Source organism: Schistocerca gregaria, chromosome 10 (assembly GCF_023897955.1).
Source record: "Schistocerca gregaria isolate iqSchGreg1 chromosome 10, iqSchGreg1.2, whole genome shotgun sequence".
In the NCBI taxonomy this organism is placed as follows: Eukaryota; Metazoa; Arthropoda; class Insecta; order Orthoptera; family Acrididae; genus Schistocerca; species Schistocerca gregaria.
Window position 1 is genome coordinate 73589505 of NC_064929.1, and position 26914 is coordinate 73616418.

The window sequence follows — 26914 nt, forward strand, 5'->3', positions numbered from 1 at the left end:
TACTGCTGCAGCTATTTTCAATAAGCTACTACAAGAATTCAAAAATCTTAGCAATAATCCGCATGTTTTCAAATCGAAAGTGAAGAGTTTCCTCATGAGTCACTCCTATTCTGTTGAGGAGTTCCTTGGAAAATTGAGCTGATTCCTGTGTTGTACTGTAGACTGTGTTTACATAAAGTTAAGGCTTGCCCCTTTTTTTTTGGGGGGGGGGGGTTTCATAAACATTTTATTTCATCTGTTATTACTTTTATGTATGTGTACCAACACATTCCATGACCTTGGAGATTTGCTCCTCAATTTGGTCCTACAGAACTAGATGTGTAAATCAACATAAAATAAGATATTCCCTGAACTGTGATGTAATAAGTCTTCTGTTAGTGACTAAGGTTTCTTGTGTTTCAGACAGGTTAAGTTTCAAAACTATGCTCTGCACCCACACTGACAGGGCAAGTAAATCAGCATTTACGTGCTGGATGGCTGTACACAAGTATGGTGGACTTAGACTCAGATATCACATAATGTCATCAGTGTATAGACAAAGATTTCATCCAATAGCTTAACATAATTTTAAATGAACTTCAAAATGCATCTCTGCTGCTCAACACCATCTACATGTGATGTGTAGTAATCTCTTTAATTTCCTGTTGTTGAGACTCAGAAGCACAATTGTGATTAACTTACTGTTGTTGGCAGCTCTCCTAGAAGCAGTGATGGGCCTTGGTGAGCTGCTGGCCGTGTCGCACCAGCAGCTTACGAGGCTCGGCCTCCTCGCAGAAGCTGCGGCGGACTCTGACTCGGGCACCGGGACGGGACCGGACGCACAGTTGAGGCTGCTCGTAGCTCTGCGTACACTGCCCAGACTGGCGCACGCATTGGCGACCGACGTCTGGAGAGCGGAGGGTGTCAACTCCACGTGGAACGGCATCAGGTCAGTTGCCCGGACGTGTCTGGTGGTGGGCTTTTAAGACACTGCTATCCCTAATTCAGCCATTCCTTCCACTTACGGATACTGAGTTAGTGGAAATGTTGGATTATTGAGAGTATCTGAAATTTTGTTCAAATCCCAGTGACAGTCAGCTGTTGCACGGCATGTCAATTCTTCTTCTCGTCATCGAACGTAAATGCGGGTCCACCCTGAAACCTAGGTGCAGGTACTTAGCAAAAAAATGACACAATTTCAGAGACTTTACTGGTCTCATATAATTTTATGTATATAGACAGAAGCAGAAAGAGTTTAGTGAAAATGGTCTGCAACTTGAGATCTAGCTGCACTCTTTTGCTTTGTTGTGAAAGTCCAACTTGAGTAGTATCTCAAATCCGCAAGTCCTCCAGATATATTTATTCTTAGCTTGATTTCTTTTGTCCAGGGTTTCAGGTCAATTATTTCATATGTTTGGGATATGAAACGGTCGAAAAACAAAATAAAGATATTGTGTAATGTTTGTTTATCATTCAGCTCAAAACTTGCATACTGCTCCAGTCAAACATGGAGTTGCCACCATATTGTGTGAGTCATCCATGAAGTAGAATACATTTTGATATTTTTTAAAAATAAAGTGTAGGAAAAAATGTTTTATTTATTTGAAAGTGACACTTAAATAGTACATTTCAGCATAATCTCCACACACACACACACACACATTGAGACACTTATCATACTGGTGAAGAGGCTTCGAAATTCCTTTGTAGAAATAATCTATTGTCTGAGACTTCAACCACTTGGTCACACTCCATCATCTTCAAAGTGCGGCATTGCAAGTCAAGTCTTTGTCATTTGAAACAGATGGTAGTCACTATGTGCCAAATACGGACTGTATAGTGGACAAGAAAGCACTCCCCACTTGAAAGCATAAAGCACTTCTCAAGTGGGATTCGCTGTGAGTGGTTGAGTGTTCTGCAAAAACAAAATTTTTGGAGCTTAACTTTCTCTACCCTTATTCTGAATTGTTGTTCTTAAGTTTTCCAAAGTTTGAAAGTACCTCGCCAAGTTGTTGTGCCATGCTTAAGAAAATCAGCAAGAAGCACACCTTTCCTATCCTGCAGGTTGCAATTTAGTCTCACATTTCAAATTTTTGACCAGTCTCTTGTCCAGTTAAGATTTGATCAATTAATGGGAATCAACTTGTTTGTAAGAATCCAGAAATGTCAGTGATGCAGTCATACATGGGTTCTTGCAGTTTTGTGTCAAGATTTTTTGGTACCCATCTAGTACAAAATTTGTGATAGCCTAGCTTCTGTGCAATGATTTGATGCAATAGACTTCATGAGATTTGTGGAAAACTAAATGAGAGCTCAGGCATTGTGAATCAGTGGTTTTATTCAATCGTCCCATGAACTTTTGTGACCAGTTCACCAGTTACAGTGTTTAGTCATCCACCTCACTCTTTATTGTGAACATTATTTTGGCCACTTTTAAACATAAAGCACCATTGTTATTCACTCCATCTTCAGTGATTATACTGTTTATGTACACTCCACATAGTTGCTTACAAATTTCAATCAGTTTATGATTTTTGCAAACAAAAATCTTATTATGGACCTCACTTCACAACTTGCATGATTTTCAGTTGCACCACAGATTTAAAACTCTTGTCCATTATATTACATCAGGACCAACTTTCACTGTGTGAACATTTAGATTATTACCAACAAGAGCTTCCTTCTGACACAGCCAATTAGTAGTAGACTGAGTGCTCATGATTGACCTTTGATTTACAAAAAGAGTGGCTAGTTCAGTACAACTCTCAGTGCTTCACTGAGAGACACAGATACAGTAAATAAAATCATGGAAAATCAAGGATTGAGTGTAACAATATTGTGAAAAAGATCGTTGCTACTCACCATATAGCGGAAATGCTGAGTCTCAGAGAGGCAAAAAAAAAAGTAGTAGTAAACCGTCAGAAAGTGAGCTTTTGGCCAAGGCCTTAAACAAAAACACACACACACACACACACACACACACACACACACACACACACACACACACACACGCACACACACCACACAGTCTCTCTGGCTGCTGTGAATAGCAGTGCATGATGGGAGAGGCATCCAGGTGTGTGTGTGTGGGGGGGGGGGGGGGGGGGAGGGTTGGGGGGTGGTAAAGAGGAAGCTGGGGCAGGGGTAGCAGGTTAGGGGTGGGGGAGGGTAAAGTGCTGCTTGTGAGAGCATACAGGATGAGGTGGAGAGAGGGTATGGCAGCTAGGTGCAATTGGCTTGTTAGACAGAGGGCGAGGGAGGACAGAGAGAATGTAGCAGAAAAGGAGAGAAGTAAGAAGGCTGTGGATGTGTCTATAATATAGAGGGCTGTGTAATGCTGGAATGGAAACAGGGAAGGGCAAGGATAATGACTAATGAAGTTGAAGGCCAGGATGGTTACTGGAACATCGATATAATGCAAGGAGAAATCACATCTGCGCAGTTAGAAAAGCCGGTGTTGTTGGGAAGGAAGGATCCAGAGGGCACAGGCTGTGATGCGGTCATTGAAATGTAGAATGTCATGTTGGGCAGTGTGCTCAACAAAGAGGTGGTCCAGCTGTTTCTTGGCCACACTCCGTCAGTGGCCATGTATGCAGACAGACAGCTTGTTGGTTGTCAAGCCCACATAGAATGCAGCACAGTCGTTACAGCTCAGCTTGTAGATAACATGACTGGTTTCACAGGTAGCTCTATCTTTGATGGGCTAGGTGGTGTTTGTGAACAGACTGGAGTAGGTAGTGGTGACAGGATGTCTGGGACAGGTCTTGTGTTTGTGGATATTAAAGGCATACGAGCTGTGAGGCAAGGGTTTTGAAGCAGGGGTTGTCTAGGAATGGACTAGGATATTGTGTAGGTTTGGTGGGCAGCAAAATACCACTATGGGAGGGGTGGAAAGGATAGTGGATACAGCATCCCTCATTTTGGGGCACGATGAGACCTACTCGAAAGACCGAGGAGAATATGATTCAGTTTTTCCAGTTCTGGGTGGTACTGAGTCACAAGGGGAATGGTCCTCTGTAATCGAAAAGTGGGACATTGGAGAGTGGGTGGAGAGATGAGGCATGAGAGATCTGGTTTTGAACAAGGTTGGGAGGAAAATGAAGGTGTGTGTAGGCCTCAGTGAGACCCTCGAGAGAGACTGCTTGTCACCAGCCACAGGTGGCTAGGCTGTATGGAAGGGACTTCTTGCTATGGAATGGGTGGCAGCTAAATTCACTTCACTTGGTCCTACTCAACCCAACAAGCCACCTTCCATGATGTTGACCTCCACGTCAAAGATGGCTACATCAGTTCCTCTGTCCGTATCAGACCTACCAACCACCAGCAATACCTCCACTTCGACAGCTGCCACCCATACCTTACAGAGTATTGCCTTCCAAGCAGCTTAGCCACTTATGGCTGTTACATCTGTAGTGAGGAGTGGTCCATCTCTAAATATACTGAAGGTCTCACAGAGGCCTTCACACACTGTATTTATCCTCCCAGCTGCGTACAAGAACACATCTCTTGTGGCTTATCTCTCCCATCACCCACCACCTCCCAAAGTCCGACCATCTGGCCACAGAGTAGTATTCCCCTCGTGACTCAGTACCACCTAGGACTAAACCAATGGAATCATTTTGTCTGCCAGGGTTTTGACTACCTCTCATCGTGCCCTGAAATGAGAGATGTCCTACCCACTGTCCTTCCCACCCCTTCCGCAGTGGTGTTCCACTGCCCACTGAACCTCCACAATATATTCACCCATCCCTACACAACCACTGCTCCCAACCCCTTGCCTCACAACTCATATCCCTGTAATAGACCTAGGTCCAAGACCTAGGTCCAAGACCTGCATACATGTTCCCACAAACACTTACTCCAGGAAGATCACAAGCATCAGTTATTTCATCAGAGACAGAGCTACCAGTGAAACTGGTCATTTGATCTACAAGCTATAATAACTGTGCTGCATTCTATGCGGGCATGACAACCAACAAGCATGAATGGCCACCGACAAACTGTGCCCAAGAAACAAGTGGACCAGTATGTTGCTGAGCACACTGCCAAAAATGACATCCTTCATTCCAGTGATCGCTTCACAACCTGTGGCATCTGGATCCTTCCCACCAACATCAGCTTATTTGGATTGCGCAGGTGGAGTTTTTCCTGGAATATATCCTACATTCCTGTAACTCTTCTTGCCTCCTCCTTCATTAGACATTGTTCTTACTCAGCTAGCCTCTTCTGTGTTCCCATTTCAGCACTAGACAGCACCCTATTATACCAACTCACCCACAAACCTTTTAATTCTCTCTTGTTCCGCTACCCCTCCCCCTCTACTGTCCTCTGTCTGACCTCCTGACTGCACCTACCTACCCTCTCCACATTGTCACCGAATGCTCCCACAAGCAGCACTTTACTGTCCCCCACCCCTACTCTGCTATCCCTCCTCCTCCCTGCCCAAGCTCCCTCGTTATATTTGCCACCCGATTGCCTCTGTCATCATGCAGTGCTGTTCACAGTGTGGCCTCAGCAGCCAGAGACTGTGGTCATGTGCGTGCAAGTTGCATTTTTGCGCACCTTTGTGCGCGTGCGCATTATTGACATGAATGGGTGCAGGTGATCCGACAGGGTGCTTATGTACATCTCGCATGTCAGTCATTTCTATATGTATCAGTGGTCCCTTATCAGTCCAACTTTACTCACCGTGCATCATTACAGAGCCTCCACCAGATGGAACACAGTCCCCTGCTGACATACAGGGTCCACAGATTCCTGAGGTTGTCTCCATACCTGTAACCTATCTGCTGGATACAACGTGAAATGAGAGTTTCCCAACCAGGCAACATGTTTATGGTCATCAACAGTCCAATTTCAGAGTCAACAGGTCCAGGCGAGGCATAAAGCATTGTGTCACGCAATTAATGATGTTTCATTGAATGGTTCACAAGCTGACACTTGTTGATGACCCAGCATTGAAATCTGCAGCAATTTGCAGGTGGTTTGCATTTTTGTCACACTGAACAATTCTCTTCAGTCATCATTGGTCCCATTCTTGCAGGCTCTTTTTCCGGTCGCAGAAATGTCACAGATTGGATATTTTACCAGATTCCTGATATTCTCGTTACACTCGTGAAATTGTCTTATCGGAAAATCAGCAGTTCATCGCTATTTTGGAGATGCTGTATCACATCGCTCGTGCACCGACTATAACACCACATTCAAACTCACTTAAATCCTGATAGCCTGCCTTTGTAGCAACAGTAACTGATCTAACATCTGCGCCAGACACTTGTTGTCTTATATAGGCATTGCTGGCTGCAGTGCCGTATTCTGCCTGTGTACATATCTCTGTGTTTGAATACACATGCCTATACCAGTTTCTTTGGCATTTCAGTGTGAGTTGTGTATGGGCAAAGGAACATGGTACAATAGGGACCAGCCAAAAGAGGCAGTGCATATTCAAGAGAATGGAGTTAGCTCTGTCTAGCCATCCTGATTTAATTTTTTTTTTTGGTTTTCCTAAATCATTTCATGAAACTGCCATGGTGGTTTCTTCAGTAAGACCATGGCTAACCACTTGCCCTATCTGTGTGTGTATACTGGAACTGTCTACTTTTATTGTACTATTATGATGACATAGCCTAGATCATTGTTAGATGATTTGTGGATAAATAAATAAAATAAGGAAGCAGGAAAGAAAAATTCTTTGTCTGGTCTGCATATATGGACTGTGAATGAAAAAGAAATATTGGTAATATCTGCATACTGAGGAATATGCAACTGTTTCAGGGTGAGATGAGTGTAGCACTCGTATTCTCAGGTGAGTGATTACTGACTAACCAGTGACAGCGGAATACGTGTTGTTGGTATTTTATGGATCTTTACAGATAAAGAACAATGAATCCAACAGAAATGGGTCACAAAATTAATAGAATTTAATACAAAGTGTGTTTTGTACGTGGGAAAATAATTTAGTGATATTCGAAAGACAAAGTTACAAGATAAGCATTAATAAAACAAGAGTACTGTGAAACTGTAATGTGAGTTTTCTGGAATTATTTTAGAAACTGATGTGCTGAAAGTAGTAGAAAACTCTTGCTATTTGGCCAGTAAAATAATTTACAGAACATTTAAAGAGAGTATGAAATGTCAGTAGCAAGAAGCAGTTACTAAAGAAGATAAATTTGTTAACATTGAATATAAATCGACGGGTTGCAGAAAAGAGTTCTGAAAATATAGTGTGATTATAATTAAACTTTCTCTATTTGAGCTACTGTAGACGGGAAACTATTTAACTTGTGCACACCTAACTTTATTATAATGATGTTCAGACTATGAACTGCAGGATTTTGAATTAACTGTTGATTTGAGAATTGCTTTTGGAAGAGGCCGAGGGCCAGTAGCATCACAGATTGTTGCTATGGCTGAGAATGCTGGATGCAATGCAAGATCTCAAAGCAGTGCACGAGCTGTGTCACAACAGGTGAACATATCTTCATCCATTCGAAAAGTGCCGTGAACAGTTTTGAAATGGTACTTCTAGTGTGGTTCCAGGCTGTTGTGAATACAGGTGGTTCTGTCATTGATCAATGTTTTTGTCCTGGAATGTAAACATCCTACATAATTAACAAATGTTAATCTCTCGAGTGGAAATTAAAATGTGTTTCTTTCAGTTATTTATTCATTATCTCTTCCACACGTACTTACAAATATTTCCATTAAGTTTTATTGTTGTATGATCACTTGTTTTCATAGGGACTCTCTCAAGTAGTGAAAATTTAATGACAACTGTGCTGTATTTTTGTGGAACGCATGGAAGTAAAATGTGGATAGTCAGCAGTTCAAACGGGGGAGCTTTTGAAATGTGATGTTCCAGAATAATCTTAGCATGGAAAGGTGTAGTGAACAATCTTGTGTTGGATGACCAGAATATCAACAGCTACTAAACAGATGGATATATTGTCCCATAACACAATTTTCAATATGTGGCTACGAAAAATTCATAATTAAAATAGTTTCCTGTAAAATATTTTCTTCTAATTATTCTTCCCAAAGTCCTGTTTAGTAAATTTTTACTATCTGAGCTAAAATTGGAAAACAACAAGTTTTGTGCTAGACTTCTGCTAGCATAATATGTCATTAATTGCAGGCTGTACAGGAGCTACATTTTGGTGTCTTTATTAAGTGAAAGAAATATAATCAATTGTTCAATATATTTTTCTTTCCAGCTCGACAATCAAAGGTGTGAGGCCACCACGTGATGTAGCAGAGTCTTGGGAATATGTCCAAGATAAGAAAGTGGCCTTGAATCAGCCATATCTTGGGTATGTTTTCATTTATCGATTATTTTCAGTATTTAACCATGCAAGTGCAGTCGCTGTAATCACTTAGAGTACAATCTACATTCATATATGTTTATGAATACCCTTATACAGTGACAGACTAATGGCAATTAATATGATGGGATGAATACACAAATTTGATATCGTTTACCAATAAACTGAGGATTATAAAATAGAAAGAAACTTCCACATGGGAAAAATATATTAAAAACAAAGATTCCAAGACTTACCAAGCGGGAAAGCGCCGGCAGACAGGCACAATGAACAAAACGAACAAAACACACAAACGCACACACAGACCTGTGGTGTGTGTGTGTGTGTGTGTGTGTGTGTGTGTGTGTGTGTGTGTCGCGAGTGTACACCTGTCCTTTTTTTCCCCCCTAAGGTTAGTCTTTCTGCTCCCAGGATTGGAATGACTCCTTATCCTCTCCCTTAAAACCCACTTCCTTTCGTCTTTCCCTCTCCTTCCTGAAGAAGCAACCATCGGTTGCGAAAGCTAGTAATTCTGTGTGTGTGTTTGTGTGTTTTGTTCATTGTGCCTGTCTGCTGGCGCTTTCCCGTGTTGAAAAGTAATGCCTCAGAATTTTTTATTCCATTGTCAATATTGGTTGAGGTATTATGTTATGCATAGTACTTGGTTAGCTTACCCACTCTGCCGATGCTAGTTGCAACCTTCTGCAGCTACAGGACTCCAATTTGCAGTGTGTAACATGGCAGTGCGTAATGTAACTAAATCAAAAACATGGATGTGAAGAGTTCGTCTCCTTGATCATGACAGTGCCAGATCAAACACCTCTGCAACAAGTGGGGGCCTTGGTTTCAATGCCATTGGTCATCCTGTGTATAGTCCTGGCTTGGCCCCATCTGTGTTTCCAAATCTTGAAGAACACCTGTGAGGACTTCAGTCTGATAGTGATGAAGTGGCACAAGCAGAGTTGAGGTTGTGGCTCCATCAACAAAGTCAAACATTATACAGTGATGGTATCAACAAATTGGTCCCTCATTGGAATAAATATGTTAATAAGCTGTAAGAGTTTCCATGTAAAAATTTCAGGGGCATTACTTTTGAGCATGTCTTCATACAGTCGAGGTTATTGCTGAAAACTCTGTACAATTAACTGAGAGCATTCCAGATGGTTTTAAGTCTTTATTTTTCATTTTTTGCCAATTTAGCCATTATCTTAAATTGCTGTAAATAGAAACTCACATCATTTCTTTCTGTGCTTATTAAGACATTTTGTTGTGGTCTGCTCAACTCTAGATGATTTATACTTATTATACCATTGAATATGGTGTACTGTCATAAACGTGTTTCATCAGTTTAAGTGTAGCCAGTAATATGTAATCTGTTTACTAATGTTGACCGAGATGCTTTTCTTGTAAAACTAACAATTGTCATTCACTTAAAAGAGCAACATAGTCTTTGAAAACTCAGTTCAACTTCAAATTGTGTACAAAACATTGTGACTGAAAATGGTGCATTCATAGTACAAATATCCTCAATGTAGTTCTATGACTTTGTTAACAATTGGAGTTGGTTTCTACTCATTTTTTAAAATATGAAGTAAATGTGTCCATTTAAGACTGCAGTAAGTATATAGGAATGTTGTTGGCCATATTTCTTTCACGCTTCTGCTATTTTCCTACAACTTCATTGTCTCACTTCAGACCAAGTTGCCTCAGTCTTCTCCAGTTTTCCTCACAGTTAACTTCCCATAAGATGAAACTTCCTGCCAGATTAAAACTGTGTGCCAGTCCAAGACTCGAACTTGGGACCTTGGCCTTTCATGGGCAAGTGCTCTACCATTTGAGCTATCCAAGCATGGCTCGTGACCCATCCCCACAGCTCTGCTTCTGTCAGCACCTTGTCTCCTACCTTCCAAACTTCACAGCAGCTCTCCTGTGAACTTCCAGAACCAGCCCATCTTGAAGAAATGATATTGCACAGATATGGCTTCGCCACAGCCTGGAGGATGTTTCCAGAATGAAATTTTCACTCTGAAACGAAGTGTGAACTGATATGAAACTTTCTGGTAGATTAAAAGATTAAAACTGTGTGTCGGACCGAGACTCGAACTTGGTCCGGCACACAGCTTTAATCTGCCAAGAAGTTTCATACCAGCACATACTCTGCTGCAGAGTGAAAATTTCATTCTGGTACCCATAAGTAATTTTTAAAACTTTATATTTCATGGCATCTAAGTGGTAATCCTTAGAGACAACTACATAAGGGAACTTCAGTGAAGAACTGCCCTGTTTTGGAAATTTTCTTCTGTGATCATTTTTTAAAATTTTATTTTGTCATTCATTTTGCTGTACTGTTGGTTTTGTGAAACTGAACCATTGCAGCTCTGTCATACTATATTTTTTGTTATACACACAGCAAGTAATTTTCGTGATACGGTGTATTTGTCAAGAACTGTGAAGATGCACTGTGTGCCAGTTGTAGTATCTTTGTCAGTTATCCAGCTCAGAGACTGTAGCTTCAGTTCTTTGTTGGAAAACTGTGAGGACATAAGGTGATTATCTCAGATTGTGAGCCATGTAACAGGCTTTTCAGGAGAGGTTAAGTACTCGGAAGTAAGATAGTGATGCCTTTCAAGATCTAAAGGCATTTAATTCAAAAGTCTACTAAAATCTTGACACTCATATCAGTGAGAAGAGAGCTCCATTCCTACCGGTAGTTCTTGACAATACTCACTGGGGTACTCTTTGAAATTCTGAAGTTATCAGAGGGAAAATATACAAAGAAAACACAGACTGCAGGCTAGGATGTTCTGCTGCTTCTTTATAAGTGAGACTGAATGGCAATGTGAAGTTTTCTTGATAGCCGTGATTTCCTGTTATTCATTAGTTCACCTTGTCATTTCTCCACAGTCACCAACACCTCTCTGTTGGACTTCTTTTCTCAGAGTGCTGCAGTTATTGCTGGAAGTGTGTGTGTGTGTGATCCAACACCCAGATTCTTGAAATAAATATGATGATTCTCATAAACAAAGTGTCATATATTGTACTCTCATTTACGATGATCACGAATAACGAAGTTTGCTTGTGGAACATCACAAATACATTAAAATGGCCTATGTCCAAAATGGTATTTGTAAACAGGTACAAATTTAATATACAGATGGCAGGTTTTCTCTTGTCTCTGTCATATGATTGACATTGTGATGGTCATTCTTCTTTCATGAATTGCATCGTATCTCCAAGACAGGAGCTGATGACACGGAATAAACTGCGCAACCAGCAGATACCGCAAACATGGTAGGATGTCTATCATTATCCAAGCTTGAAGATGTGCTGCATCCATCAGTTCCAGAAAACATTCACATAAATAAAACACACATTCAAACAGCAGGCTAAACTAATTCATTACTTAAACAAACTTTTTGTGGAAGTGATCATCATTTGTCGGTTCAGTAAATGTTTGAGTAACACATTACTTTACCAAAGTGATACAGTACATTTAGTCACGAGAGTCAAAAGATAGGAATGTGAAGTAGTAATTGAAAAGAATTTGAGACAAGGTTACAGCCTATCACCAAAGTCATTCAGGCTGTGCACTGAGCAAGGAGTAAAGAAACTTAAGGAAAATTTTACAAAGAGATTTTTAGAGAGACCAAAAGAAGAAGAAGAAGAAGAAGTTACCTTTTCATTCAGTTAGGGATGGCAAAGAATTTTAAAGACCTGTTGAATGGAATACATAGTGATATGAAAACAATTTTAATATGGTTTAATTGTCCCACTACGATTGTGGTATTGACAATAACTGGCAAAATTTGTAATGTATAACTTTAGTGAATCATCACTATCTTGCAATATCAAAATAGTCCATTGAGTGGAATTTACATGAAAGGTATCTCTACTCACCTTTATGATGGCTGCTGTAGTCCAGATACTGTAAATAGCTATCATTACAGTCTAATGAAGAGGTTCATGTTTGCTTCATGAAATGACTGAAAACTAATTATTTACTGTTGTATGTTTACTATGACATTTTCTTGAATGCAATCATTAACATAAGAGTTCAAAACATACTGAAATAGTTTCCTTGACAATGTTCTTAAATTTACATGCAGAATTTTAACAGTCTCAACAAACGGTGTACGTATGCCATGACTTCACAGAATTGACTCCTAAACAAGACTTCTCGCCTTCTGTGGTACCAACAACCTCAAAAGTCAGTCTTACGCCAAATATACAGTTTCACTGGTTGGATGAAAATCATCTTATCAACAAAATTTGTATTTCTACAATAATTTGTTACATTAACTTATTTTTACTTCACAAGATATATTACCTGATTCATATTTATTTAAATAGGTTGTAATAAATACCAGGATGATTAGCTTTCTGAAGTGTGCATACTTCTGCATAAAAAGCATACCAAACATTAGAATAAAAATGAAGTAGGAGGAAAAAAAACGGGCAATTTCAACAAAGAACCAATCTCTCCTCCAAAATTCACATACCACACAAATGCGACCAAAAGTGGTAGTGCACAGTTCATAAGTAGAGAGACAGCATTGATGGATTCAATTTGGGAGATGAATATTAGCCTTGGACTGCTACAATGTGTATCGCTAAATGTGAATGATGGGTGGAGGAGTGTTGTTGACTTCAGGCAGGTGATGTTGTTGGAATTACGATGGTTGTTCAATAAGTAATGCAAGACTTTTTTTTCTCAGTCAGTATTGATTGAAAAAATGCAGAATTTGCTGCGGGATATCACAGAATTTTTCAGCTTCAGCCCCTACAGTTTCCTGAAGTTACAATAGGTGGTGCCACTATTCGTAGCTTTCGAAATGGTCTGTAACAGAGATACATACCTAGCAGAGAACTGTCATTGCGTATCTTCCAGTGGAAAACAAGAGCATCGCAGATCCTTGTAGAATATCTGTGAACACCTGGCAGTGAACGAAACCACGGTGAGTTGCCGGTCAGGATATCTGTCGTCATCTCAACAAGGTAGTGCAAACCTGTCCAATCACCTGTGTGCCAGCTGCCACATACGGCTCTGACTCCTGCTGCAGTGTTGGAATGTGTGGACACTCTTATCTGAGGTGATCAGTGGATCACAAACAAAGACTTCACTGCTCAGCTGGACGTCTCTGTTGGTAGTGCCGGCCCACTTGACCACCAGTTGGAGAACTCAAAAGTGTGTGCCCTCTGGGTTCTTCATCACACAATATGAGACCGTAAAGAGTGAGGAAGGACCATCTGTGTCAAATTGCTATTGCATTTCGAGGCTGACTGTGACCTCGTTTTGTAAAGCATCATCACAGGTGATGGGAACATGCGTTCATCACTTCAAATTCATCGGAAACAAAATTGCAAACCATGGAGTGGCACCACACCATCTCTCCTTCGAAAAAATAAAAGTTCAAAGCCACACCCTCAGCCAGTAAAGTCGTGACAGTGGTCTTCTGGGACTCTGAAGGCGTTAGCAGTTTGATGTTCTCCTTCTCTGTGCAGTGATCAACTCTGAAGTGTATTGCACTGCCCTCTGGAAATTGAAGAAACAACTTCAGTGTGTTTGTAACAAAAATTCTTTTGTTGAGTTATGTGGAGAGGCAGTGAAATTTTGCAAGGGCAAAATTTTTAACATCGAAAAGAGATTATTTGATTTAACCACAAAAACTTCCAAAATTATTCTTGTGTTCTATAGACATTCACATGTGATCATGGGGGTGTTTCTTACTGATCACATTGGCCTCCACCACTCATAGACTTACTTTGAGTCAGATGTAAATGTTTACTGCTAGAACAGTTTCCACAACATTACACTTAAGTCATTAGTTCTGCAGTGACACATATATAGTTCAGTTGATTTCTTATACGTATCTTAGTTCGGTGCAACTCGGAGTAATCTGCTTCCTGCTGCCGCTGCTATTGTTGCTGCTGAAATAGTCGTTGCCTCGGTCCATTTCATCTGCGAACTGGATCAAGTTGTGTGAATTCCATGAAATAATCCAGGTACCAATCGTTTTAAATTGGTTTATTTATGACAAACTGCACCACTTCTTCTTAGTGGGAGCCCACTCCACATAACAGGCTACATAGTCACAATAATGTATTACAACAATTAGATTATTGCACAGACGTAGTATATATATATATATATATAATCTTAAAAACAAAGATTCCAATGCCACTTTCCTTGACGTTGACCTCCATCTGTCCAATGGCCAGCTTCACACATCTGTCCACATCAAACCCACCACCAACAAGCAACAGTACCTCCATTATGACAGCTGCCACCCATTAGATATCAAACGGTCCCTTCCCTACAGCCTAGGCCTTCGTGGCAAACGAATCTGCTCCAGTCCTGAATCCCTGGACCATTACACCAACAACCTGAAAACAGCTTTCACATCCCGCAACTACCCTCCCGACGTGGTACAGAAGCAGATAACCAGAGCCACTTCCTCATCCCCTCAAACCCAGAACCTCTCACAGAAGTACCCCAAAAGTGCCCCACTTGTGACAGGATACTTCCCGGGACTGGATCAGACTCTGAATGTGGCTCTCCAGCAGGGATACGACTTCCTAAAATCCTGCCCTGAAATGAGACCCATCCTTCATGAAATCCTCCCCACTCCACCAAGAGTGTCTTTCCGCCGTCCACCTAACCTTCGTAACCTCTTGGTTCATCCCTATGAAATCCCCAAAACACCTTCCCTACCCTCTGGCTCCTACCATTGTAACCGCCCCGGTGTAAAACCTGTCCCATGCACCTTCCCACCACCACCTACTCCAATCCTGTAGCCCGGAAGGTGTACACGATCAAAGGCAGAGCCAAAGTGAAAGCACCCACGTGATTTACCAGCTGACCTGCCTACACTGTGACGCTTTCTATGTGGGAATGACCAGCAACAAACTGTCCATTCGCATGAATGGACACAGGCAGACAGTGTTTGTTGGTAATGAGGATCACCCTGTGGCTAAACATGCCTTGGTGCACGGCCAGCACATCTTGGCTCAGTGTTACACCGTTCGAGTTATCTGGATACTTCCCACCAACACCAACCTATCAGAACTCCGGAGATGGGAACTTGCCCTTCAATATATCCTCTCTTTTCGTTATCCACCAGGCCTCAATCTCCGCTAATTTCAAGTTGCTGCCACTCAGACCTCACCTGTCATTCAACATCATCTTTGCCTCCACACTTCTGCCTTGACCTACATCTCTACCCATACTCTTTGCCTTTAAATATGTCTGCTTGTGTCGGTGTATGTATGGATGGATATGCGTGTATGTGTGTGTGTGCACGAGTATATACCTATCCTTTTCTCCCCCTAAGGTAAGTCTTTCAGCTCCCATACTTACCAAGAGGGAAAGCGCCAGTCCCGGGAGTGGAAAGACTTACCTTAGGGGGAAAAAAGGACAGGTGTACATTCGCGCGCGCACACACACACACACACACACACACACACACACACACACACACACACACATATCCATCTGCACATACACAGACACAAGCAGACATTTGTAAAGGCAAAGAGTTCGGGCAGAGATGTCAGTCGAGGTGGAAGTACCAACTGTAATTCCAATGGTATCTAATAAGTGACTTTGTGTAATATACTAAATCTCATAAAATTTATGATTTATGAAGTACCGACTGACATCTCTGCCTGAACTCTTTGCCTTTACAAATGTCTGCTTGTGTCTGTGTGTGTGTGTGTGTACACCTGTCCTTTTTTCCCCCTAAGGGAAGTCTTTCCGCTCCCGGGATTGGAATGACTCCTTACCCTCTGCCTTAAAACCCACATCCTTTCGTCTTTCCCTCTCCGTCCCTCTTTCCTGAAGAAGCAACCATCAGTTGCGAAAGCTAGTAATTCTGTGTGTGTGTTTGTGTGTTTTGTTCATTGTGCCTGTCTGCCAGCGCTTTCCCACTTGGTAAGTCTTGGAATCTTTGTTTTTAATATATATAACCTTTCACGTAGGATATAAATCATATTATATAAAATGCTGGAAGATAGCAATGCTAACCTAAATTTTCTTAATTATGGCTTCATTTGTAAATGCAAAATATTGCGAACATGTATTGGACAAGCTTGACCTACCTACCAGTAGACAAATGGAATCATAAATTTTATGAGATTTAATATATTACACGAAGTCACTTATTAGATACCATTGGAATTACAGAACTTTCAAAACAGAAATCTAAAACAAAAATGGCTGTTTTATTTCATGTTAATTGCCACAAAAATGCAACTGAACTTCACCTTTGCCATGACAACATAAGGCCTCACTGAGAACCTGAAAGGATCTCACAAAACTTCACAGGACTTTCTCCTATGACCCAGATCTTGCACCTTCTGACTTCCATCTGATTGGCCCAATGAAGGATGGCCTGGATAGGAAACAGTACGTGTATCATAGGGACATTATTGATGCTGCAACACACTGGCTCTAACATTGACCAGCAGAATGATACCACGCAGACACACAGGCCCTCCCAGTAAGATGGCGTAAGGCCTTCGCACAGAATGGAAATGGTTAAAAAATAGGGTTTTGTAGCCAAAAGAGTGAGGGCTAATACGTTGTGTTGGAACCCTGAATAAAACCAACCAGTTTTCAGAAAAAAAGTATGTCGTATTACTTATTGAACACTCTTTGTACAGTAGCAAATAAGACAGTAAAAGTAGTAAATAAGTTTTGCTATTCAGGCAGCAAAATAACAGACAGTGTTGAGGTAGAGGAAATATAAAATGTAGACTAGAAAAATGGTTCACAAACATAAATGTATTTTAAAATTTAAATGTTTATCTGAAGTGTAGCCTCCTACAGAGTGAAAGGTGGATTATGAGCACTCAGATGAAAAGAGAAGCTTTTGAAAAATTGTGCCACAGAGGAATACTGAAGATGAGTGTGTAGGCTGGATAACCAATGTAAAGGCACCGGTTGATGTGATGAGCGGGAGGGGCAGATGGGGATACGAGCCTTATGGCACAACTTGACTACGAGGTGGTGTCGATCGATGGGACACATTCTGAGGCATTGAGGATTAGTCAATTTGACGGCAGAGGGAAGTGTAGAGGGTAAAACTGTCGGAGGAGACAAAGGCTTGACTACAGTAAACAAGTTCAAATGTGCAGTGAGGTGACAAAAATCATCAGATAGGGATATTCACATATACAGACGGTGGTGGTATTGTGAACACAAGATATAAAGGGGCAGTGCATTGGTGGAGCTGTCATTTGTACTCAGGTGAGTCATGTGATAAGGTGCCCACCATGATTGTGGCCACACAGTGGGAATTAAGACTTTGAATACAGAATGTTAGTTGAAGCTATACACGTGGGACATTCCATTTTGGAAATTGTTAGGGGATTCAGTATTCTGAGATCCCCAGTGTCAAGAGTGTGCTGAGAATACCAAATTTCAAACATTACCTCTCATCACAGTCAACACTGTGACCAATGGCCCAGACTTAATCACCAAGAACAGCGGGCATTTGCATAGACTTGTCAGTGCTAACAGACAACAACACTCCATGAAATATCCACAGAAATCAATGTGGGATGAACAACGAACATATCCATTTGGACAGTGTGGCAAAATGTGGCATCAGTGAGCTGTGGCAGCAGACGACGACCAGAGTGCTTTTGCTAACGACACGACATTGCCTGCAGCAATGACCATATGGCTTGGACCTTAGATGACTGGAAAACCATGGCCTGGTCAGATGACATCAGATATCAGTTGATGATAGGGTCCAAGTTTTGTGTAGACACCACAAAGCCATGGACCATACTAGTCAACTAGGTACTGTGCAAAATCGTGTTGGCTCCATAGTGAAGAAGGCTGGTTTTATGTGGAATGGACTGGGTTTTCGGTTATGTTTGGTTACTTGGAGACCATTTGCAGCTATCAGTGTGCTTCATGTACCAAAACATGTCACCAGGCCACAGTTTGTGATTGATTTGAAGAACATTCTGGACAATCAACACTTTTGCAGTTATGAGTGGCTAGAGAGACAGCACAGCTCAGTATTCTGCCGGGAACTTCCAACAACTTGTCGAGTCCTGCCATGTCGATTTCTGCACTGTGCTTGGCGAAAGGTTCACCCCTATATTATTAAGGATCACATGACTTTTGTCATCTCAGTGTATATTGTAGTAGTAGTTATATAGGGACAAGGAGGCATGCACAGGGTAGAACGAGAATTTAGGGTAGAGGAGTCATGTGGAGGAACAAACCTAATCTCCTCCTCATAAGATTAGCAGCCTACATTTGTGTTTTGTGCTTCTGTGAAAGAACAACTGACACATTATCATGGGAATCTGAATCATTTTGCAACAGAGTTAGGTGGGCTTATGCCAATTGTTCTAATACCATTTTGTATGCAAACACATTTTTTTTCTTCTGTTCATTCATTATGTGTACACTGCAAATACTGGGAACTGCTAAATTCTTGTCCATGTCATATTTTCCAAAACTTTATTATTCACAGTATAGTCTTCAGATAACTGATGAGAATGGTACAATTAGTTTATATTGAAATGTTTTATTTAAAGATATGTTAAGTTTTAAGATTTGTGCAAAACATTTGACTACGCTAAAAACATATACCATATATAATCAATAAAACTAATTGATTTTTGAAAATATAATTTAACAAGATAGGTATTAAAAATCTACTCATGAAGCTGCAGCAGGAGGAAACTCATATAAAAGTTAACGAAATGTGCAAGCTTTTGGAGCACCTGGCTCTTTTTCTGGTGGAAGGGTTGAAGGAGAAGGAAGAGCAATGTAGGAAAAGGACTGGTGACATTTAATAAATAGGGAGACTTTTCTGTAGCCCTCCCCATTTCCTAAATATCACCAGTTCTTTTCCCCTTCTCCTTCAACCCTTCTGCCAGTTGAAAGAGCCACCAGTTCCAAAAGCTTGCACATTTTTAAAGGCATCATTCTCCATTTCCAAACAAACATTTTCTTTTTCTAAAAACTTAGCACTGTGGTGTTTGAAAAGATATTCTTATTTGGAATTATTGTATTCTAAAAATGTTCTAATCTTAAAAAGTAAACATTTACAACATTTAGTGTTATAGTTTAGTAACTCTAACTTCCTGTTTCCAGAAATGTGTACCATAACTAAATTAACATATTACATAATGAAATATTCAAATTAGAAAATTTTTCTTTACAAAAAGTTCTTTATAGATCAGAATATGTACCAAAATTTCCATAACATAAAATAAAAGAATTATTGTTTCAGTTGAAAGACACCCATAGAGTAGTTAAAGGTGTATCTGCCTAATGTGTTTCTGTATTTTTGTACTTTCTCTGTCTTTTAAGCAAATATCTAAAATGTAATGGCGTTTATTTTTTTAACATTTTGTAATATCTGTCCTATGGACGTCTTTAAATAGATGTCGTACAGAAAGCCAGAACTAGTTGGCAGCTAGCAGGCAAAGAATGTAGTTAGTATGTTAGTTTGTTCATTGCTTCATTCAGTCTAGTGTTAGAGTAATTAAGTTAGGACCTTAATGATTTGCTTATAAATCAGTCTGTGTCCACCATTATTATGTAAACTACGACATATGAGACTCGCAGTCAAGCTTTAGTTTTGGAATGTCAGCACAGCCAGTTCGCTAATCAGAATGTTTGATTACAATATTTATAATAAGGAAAAGGCAAACACTCAGCCATAGTGGATCAATGCAGAGAGCACAGTAACACATAACAGAACACAGCACTCACTCTAGCTTTTGAGCAGCACTAACCCTTTTTCCACTGATGGTGAATGTTTATGCTTGAAGTTCTTTGATGGAAATAAATGGTAGGTACTATATAGAGAGCTATGTAGAATGTTCAGAAAATGCTCTAAAAAGCAGTAGGGGTACCAGTAAATAAATATGTTCAATCACAAATTGATACACTCGGTAGTAAGAAATGTAAATGAATGTGTGTGAACATGCTTGAAAGACAGTGAATGTTGTTCCCTGTTATGTGTTACAGTGTTCAAACATCAATCAACTACAGTAGAGTTGTTGCCTTTCCATTTATTGTACATATTACTCCAGCCCATAATTTCCATTATTGTTTGCTTACCATGATTATTACAGTCACACAGAGGTCTTGGACAGAATGCATGCAGTACATGAATCCAGGTGTGTTCTCCTCATTGCTTGTTCATGATTGGGTAGTTTTGAATTTCGAGGAGTGACTCATTTCCAGCAGTAACAGTATATATGATATCCAGAATGACTCCTTCTCCATCTTAGTCTGTGGCAAACTCCGAGCATACTGCCAGTGAATTCATATCATATATCTGCAGAACTAAATACTTTTTGTGAAATAATACAGTGGACAAGAACTGCACCCATTTTGAGAAGCATCTTTTCATTTTTAAGATGGACACCTGTATTTTTAATTTGCAGGACAGCTGCTGGGATAATTCTGCAGTTCCAGTTGTTTGAAAAGCTGCTCAATGACAATATACATGATCCACAGAATCCTGTTGACATCATAAAAAAAGATGGCTTATTAAGGTAAGAAATAATGTTCAATTTTTCCTTTTCATGACCAACTTTTGCTCGTCTCGTGTATCAGTGTGGTGCATAATTTATAAGACAGTATCCGTGGACTGTGGGGATGGCAATCTAGAAAAATAGGAGACGTATCAGTCCACATTGTCTAGTCATTTAGTGTATTTTGTGTTTCTCAAACTGACTAAATATGTGCTACGTTTCTTGTATTATTAATACACAAGTGTCATTCCATAAGTTGTGGCAACTGTGGTACATTGTGCAAGTGTGTGGCATCACCATCATCGCACTAAATACATTCAGCAGCCTGCGGAAAAAGTTACTGAAATCAACCGACAGATCGCAACCACATGCGAGGATGACTTTGTACCAGTGCCTGAAACATTCAGTGTAAGGTTGGCCTTGCTACAATACGGATCCTCCCTCACCCACCCTAGTCAGTGCGCCACAGTCCATGTAAGTTAGATCTCATTCCACAACTGAGGAAACCATTGTGTGGGAGGCACTTTGCAACCAGGGCGAATGTCCTCTCGGCATTTCAGTGACAGGTGGGACAGACTGGTGGCATGCCAAAGGCATTCAATGCCTTCTCCATTGTTGGAAATGTTGTGTGTCTGCACTGGGGGACTATTTTGAAGTGCAGTAGTCGACTTGGATACCAGTCCAATGCACATCGTGGAATGCTCATGTTGTCACATTGTCGCAAGATATACTATAGCTGCCATGACTTATGGAATGCCCTTGAATTCTCTTGGGTTGTTCCTCCTCATTACTTTCATGTCTCGTGTGTATGTGAGAGAGAGAGAGAGAGAGAGAGAGAGAGAGAGAGAGAGAGAGAGAGAGAGAGAGAGAGAGAGAGAGAGAGGGGGGGGGGGGGGGGTGAGTGTGAGAGTTTGCTCTATGAATTTCCAGCTGAATGACTTGTTTAATGTTTCCAACACCTAATGTGTTCTTTCATGTCCTGTTTTCATATCCCATTAGGTCTGACAAGTGTACTGGCTTTTCTAACTCTATCATTTCAATTCATTTGTACTGATATGCAAGTATGCCCATTTTAGAAATATGTTTGCAGTTGTTGATTGTTCTGTATCTGATGTTTAAGTGATGTACTGTTCAAGACTTCCATTTTGAGGATGGTTACACACTTGCCAAAACGCTAAGTAATATACCCTGTCGGAGACTAGGTCAGTAAAATGTGGAGGAAAGTTAAGTCGATGGTCTTACTGCTTCAAATGCTCTCAGTAGTCTCCCTCCACTTGAGTACTATACACAGACCATTTGTACAACCATGTGAAATGGTTAAAAAAGTCCTTTTTTGGAATGTTGCTCAACTCAGTGTCGGATTGGCTCAACTGTCAGCTACTTGTCAAAGCATTCCTTCACGCGAATTTCTGCTCCATGACATTTTGGGACAGGTTTATATTTGTAACACTTTTTCCAGAAAAGAATTGTCTATAATGTACATTTCAGTCAAGTTGTTGCAGGTGTCCACACAGTGTCATTTTTGTTTTGGAGTCAAGGTCTGCAGGACAAACTTTGCACACACTTTTCTCTTCTTCAGACATTCTAGAGGATGTCTCAGACACTTAATTCAGAGATGTTGATTCATTGCAACCTGTGACAAACATTGATGCACTAAGGCTGCATGTTCACTACTTAACACTGCCTGCTCACAACTGACTGGTTGAATGCATATCTGTTGTTAGTAGTTGTCATACAACTGGGAGGCATTATGGTTAATGTAGAGAGATCCACTTCAGTTGTATAAATATTTATTCAGACTGTGACCGGTTTCGAGATTTTAAAATCCCACTTTCAGGTGTGTGAAATAATTCTATTTGTTAATACATAACATGCGATCAGGTTAGTCAGTGCAAGAGTTCCAATCATTGTATGTTGACGGAAACTTCCCGCTGCTGGGCAGCTGCATGATAGAAACACCAACCACTACACTACAGTATGTAGTATGTAGTGATTGGCATTCCAACCATCGGGCAGCAGACAGTTTGTGTCAACATGCAGTGATTGGAACTCTCGCCCTGACTGGTCTGACCACACGGTATGTATTACCGAATACAATAATTTTCATACACCTGAAGATAGTAGTCCATTAAATTTTGGGCATGCAGCTGTGCAAATAAAATTTCCTCCGCTGATATTTTGGCGGCTTATCGTCCAGCCATCCTCAGAGTGAGACACAAAACTGATGCCAAGCACGGCCTTATATGCTCCACCGTGGCAGTACTGCGCATGCGGGTCACAGATGCTGGTCGGCGGCAAAGAAACACGCTTACACATGCGCTACCTGTAGCAAAGGCGTGCAGACAATTAATTCGCTTATTGATGTATGATCGGCGGCGGTGACACCCTGATGACTTCTCTGCAGTTTAATCACCTCAAGAGTTGGATTCCATGCGTTGTCCAAATTAAATCCATTAACTCTATTGATTAAATTATTAGCTAATCTAATCTCTATGTCTTCCTTGAAGACAGATTCCCAAAAGGAAGAGGTGGATCTTAAAATCTTCACACCACTGTAATTCATGGAATGCCCTGTATCAATACATTGTTCGGCCACAGCTGACTTGTCCAGCTGTAGTAAGTTTGTGTATCTTCGATGCTCCTCAGATCTCTCATGAACGGTATGCATTGTTTGACCTATGTACGACTTCTCACAATTTATGCAAGGCATTTGATACACAGCAGGTTTACAAAGCTGTAAATCATCATTCACAGAGCCAAGTAAAGCTGCAATCTCCATTGGAGGTCGGAAGATCACCTTAACACAGTATTTTTCAAGAATATGGCCTATCTTCAAGGAAAGAGCGCCTACATAGGGCAAAAATGCACTAGATCTGAAGGAATTACTATTTTCTTCCCCATCACATGCCTGCATTCTAGGTTTTGCATTGAATGCTCTATGAATTAGTTGCGGAGAAAATCCATTCGATTTTAAAATGCTCTTGAGGTATGTGAGCTCTTCTTGCAAATTGTCTTTATCAGATATATAGTGCGCCCTGTGGACTAAGGTCTTACAGGCACCTATGGTCTGTGATGGATGATGACAGCTACTGGCATGAAGATACAGATTTGTGTGTGTTAGTTTCTGATATACGGCATGTCCTAATGTGCCATCAACTTGATGGCGAACGACAACATCCAAAAAGGGGACGCAGCTGTCTTTTTCTATATACATAGTGAACTCGATGCTAGCATGGATGGAATTTAAATGCTCAAGCAACCGATGTAATTCAGTGGAGGAAATTTTATTTTCACAGCTGCATGCCCAAAATTTAATGGTCATTCATTATGCAGCAAGAAGTTGAAAATGCACCTGAAGATGGTGTTTTAAAATTTTGAAACTCGCCATGGTTTGAATAAATATTAGTACAACTGTAGCGTACCTCTCTAAATCAATTAACAGTGGGCAGTTCAAGCTGCCACCATAGTTATGGCACTGAGACAACTTATATGCCAGGAATAAAAAAAAAAGTCTTGGAACTTTTTGGACAGATGGCATATGGTAGTTATTGTTGATAACAAGAATGAATTTAAGGTGATTTGCACAATACACAAACACAGTACTCGAAGGAAGAAAAATTTACAGATGGACTATGCATCCCTGTTAATGGCTCAGATGGAATTGTTTATTATGATGCAAAAGTTTGTAACAGGTTGGCAGTAGACATAAGGCAGGAAACTGAACATCACTCGATATTGAGAAAGAGCCAAAGATTACTTACTCTGCTGTATACTGCTGTATTTTATCAAAATACTTAAAAGGGGCAGCCACCCTCCCCCCCCCCCCCCCCTCCCCCACTCCCCATTTTCAAAATTTTGCGCCTTGTATATAAATCCAGTCTTAAGTTTTGTTTTTCTTTGTAGTCACAGAAGTAGCACAAATAAATATTTTTCACAGCTTCATAAAATACAATAGAATTATTGACAAAAGAAATATGCATTACAAATCTTAATAAAAAATATTGTATTATCACAAATCATATACAGAAATATGTAATTAACAGTAAATCAAAATTAAAAACATAATTCTAGTATATTACAATTTTTTGCTTTGTTTTTTTCCTCACTTTTATGCTTAAAGAGAACCTGAGCATTCATAAAACATTAAAGCATAAAAATTAGGAGCACCATAAACAACATGTGAAAGCATGTATGTCAGACTCACTTTCTCATAACAATGAAAGCAATCAATTATTGATAAAATTATGTAAATGGATACCTAGTTACATAAGACTCACTTTCTTGAGTCCGTATCAATTGTACAACATTTTATTGTTGTGTGTTTCTGATCATTTGCAGATATGTTCTTTTATCATGCATGAAACAAAATGATTCATATTATTGTTATTGTTATTATTATTATTATTATTATTATTATTATTATTATTATTATTATTATTATATATTTTGGTACTAATAATAATAAATTCTTTTAATCTATAAATACCAGTAAACCCCTAAATCTGCAACAAATTGATCTTCCATGTATAAAATAGCATTAAACTTCTGATTACTTTAAAAATGAGTTAATGTGTTAAATATTTGACTTTAAGAAAGTAAGTGAGAAACAGTTTTGAAAAGATTTGAAATTATATTTAAAGTTTGTAGGAAGTTGCCAAGTGTGCTCATTATCAAACACTGGATGAGTATAGTGTGGATAATTTGCACCCCGTTTTAAGTGAAAGCTAGTGGGACATACAGTTTATAATCACACATCATTTTTTGAAATATATTTAAAGATGTTTCGCATATTTTCTAAACACAATCGCACATCTCAATTTCCATGAACTCATAATGACTAAAAGAAATCAGAAATAGCAAGCAAAAATAGGCCTAAAATTTAATATATTTATATGCTATGTACCGTAAAGAAAACATGTTAAGTTGCAGACAGGCACAATCAGTACACTTGCATGAAGCTTTTAGCTACAGCCTTCATCAGTAAAAGAGAGACACACACTATTTGTACTCACAGGCGAACACACACCTCATCACACACGACCACCAACTCCCGCATCTCGGATAAGAATGCCCAGGAGTTTCCACTGTTTGATAAATTTATGCACAATGTGTGTACTGCTCCAGTGATTTCATTTGAAAACCACTCACAACATAAGTAGCGCAATCTCAAATTCGTCTTATAATAACTTTATATATACTTATATTAAAAACAAAGATTCCAAGACTTACCTGTCTGCTTGTGTGTGTGTGTGTGTGTGTGTGTGTGTGTGTGTGGTGTGTGTGTGTGTGTGTGTGTGTGTGTGTGTGTGTGTGTGTGTGTGTGTGTGTGTGTGTGCGTGCGTGCGCGCGCACACCTGTCCTTTTTTTCCCCCCTAAGGGAAGTCTTTCCGCTCCCGGGATTGGAATGACTCCTTACCCTCTCCCTTAAAACCCACATCCTTTTGTCTTTCCCTCTCCTTCCTGAAGAAGCAACCATCGGTTGCGAAAGCTAGTAATTCTGTGTGTGTGTTTGTGTGTTTTGTTCATTGTGCCTGTCTGCCGGCACTTTCCCGCTTGGTAAGTCTTGGAATCTTTATTTTTAATATATTTTTCCCATGTGGAAGTTTCTTTGTATTTTATTTATATATACTTACTTTCACTGCCAGTGATCCCCAATATCATCACAAAAAAGGAACAATGTCCTACATCCACAAAGCACAAACTATGGTGCGAACACTGTAAGTGACTACTACTACAATTCACTAATTCATAGAAGTACCTCGGTGTATTGTAGCTGCCTCTGTGTTACAGTAGCACAAGTGGTTTCTTGTAAAAGGCAATAATAATAATAATAATAATAATAATAATAATAATAATAATAATAATAATAATAATAATGGTAGCTGCAAGCAGAGCCAGTGGTAGTCAAAGGTTTGTGGTAACTGATGACCTGAAATACACCATACAGTTTAAGGGAACCACAATGTTGACACTAATAGCTTCAGCAGAGAATTTGGTACTGTCCTCTCTGACATAATCCTCAGAAAAATTCAGCAGCTAAAATTTTCAGAGTGTATGCTGTGGTAGTTTTAGAGCAGCTTGTAATGGGCAGCAATAAATCCATGGGAATGAAAAGCTGTCAT

At 40.0% G+C, this 26914-nt stretch overlaps 1 protein-coding gene across 1 annotated transcript in view; it reads left to right on the top strand.

The window, feature by feature from the left end:
- The window catches only part of LOC126293261 (angiotensin-converting enzyme-related protein-like), a 123568-nt gene that overhangs the window by 77780 nt on the left and 18874 nt on the right, over positions 1-26914 (top strand). The window contains exons 8-10 of the mRNA XM_049986377.1: positions 694-928; positions 8193-8288; positions 20703-20813. Coding sequence (XP_049842334.1) covers positions 694-928; positions 8193-8288; positions 20703-20813 — 442 coding nt within the window. The remainder of the gene's footprint in view (positions 1-693; positions 929-8192; positions 8289-20702; positions 20814-26914) is intronic.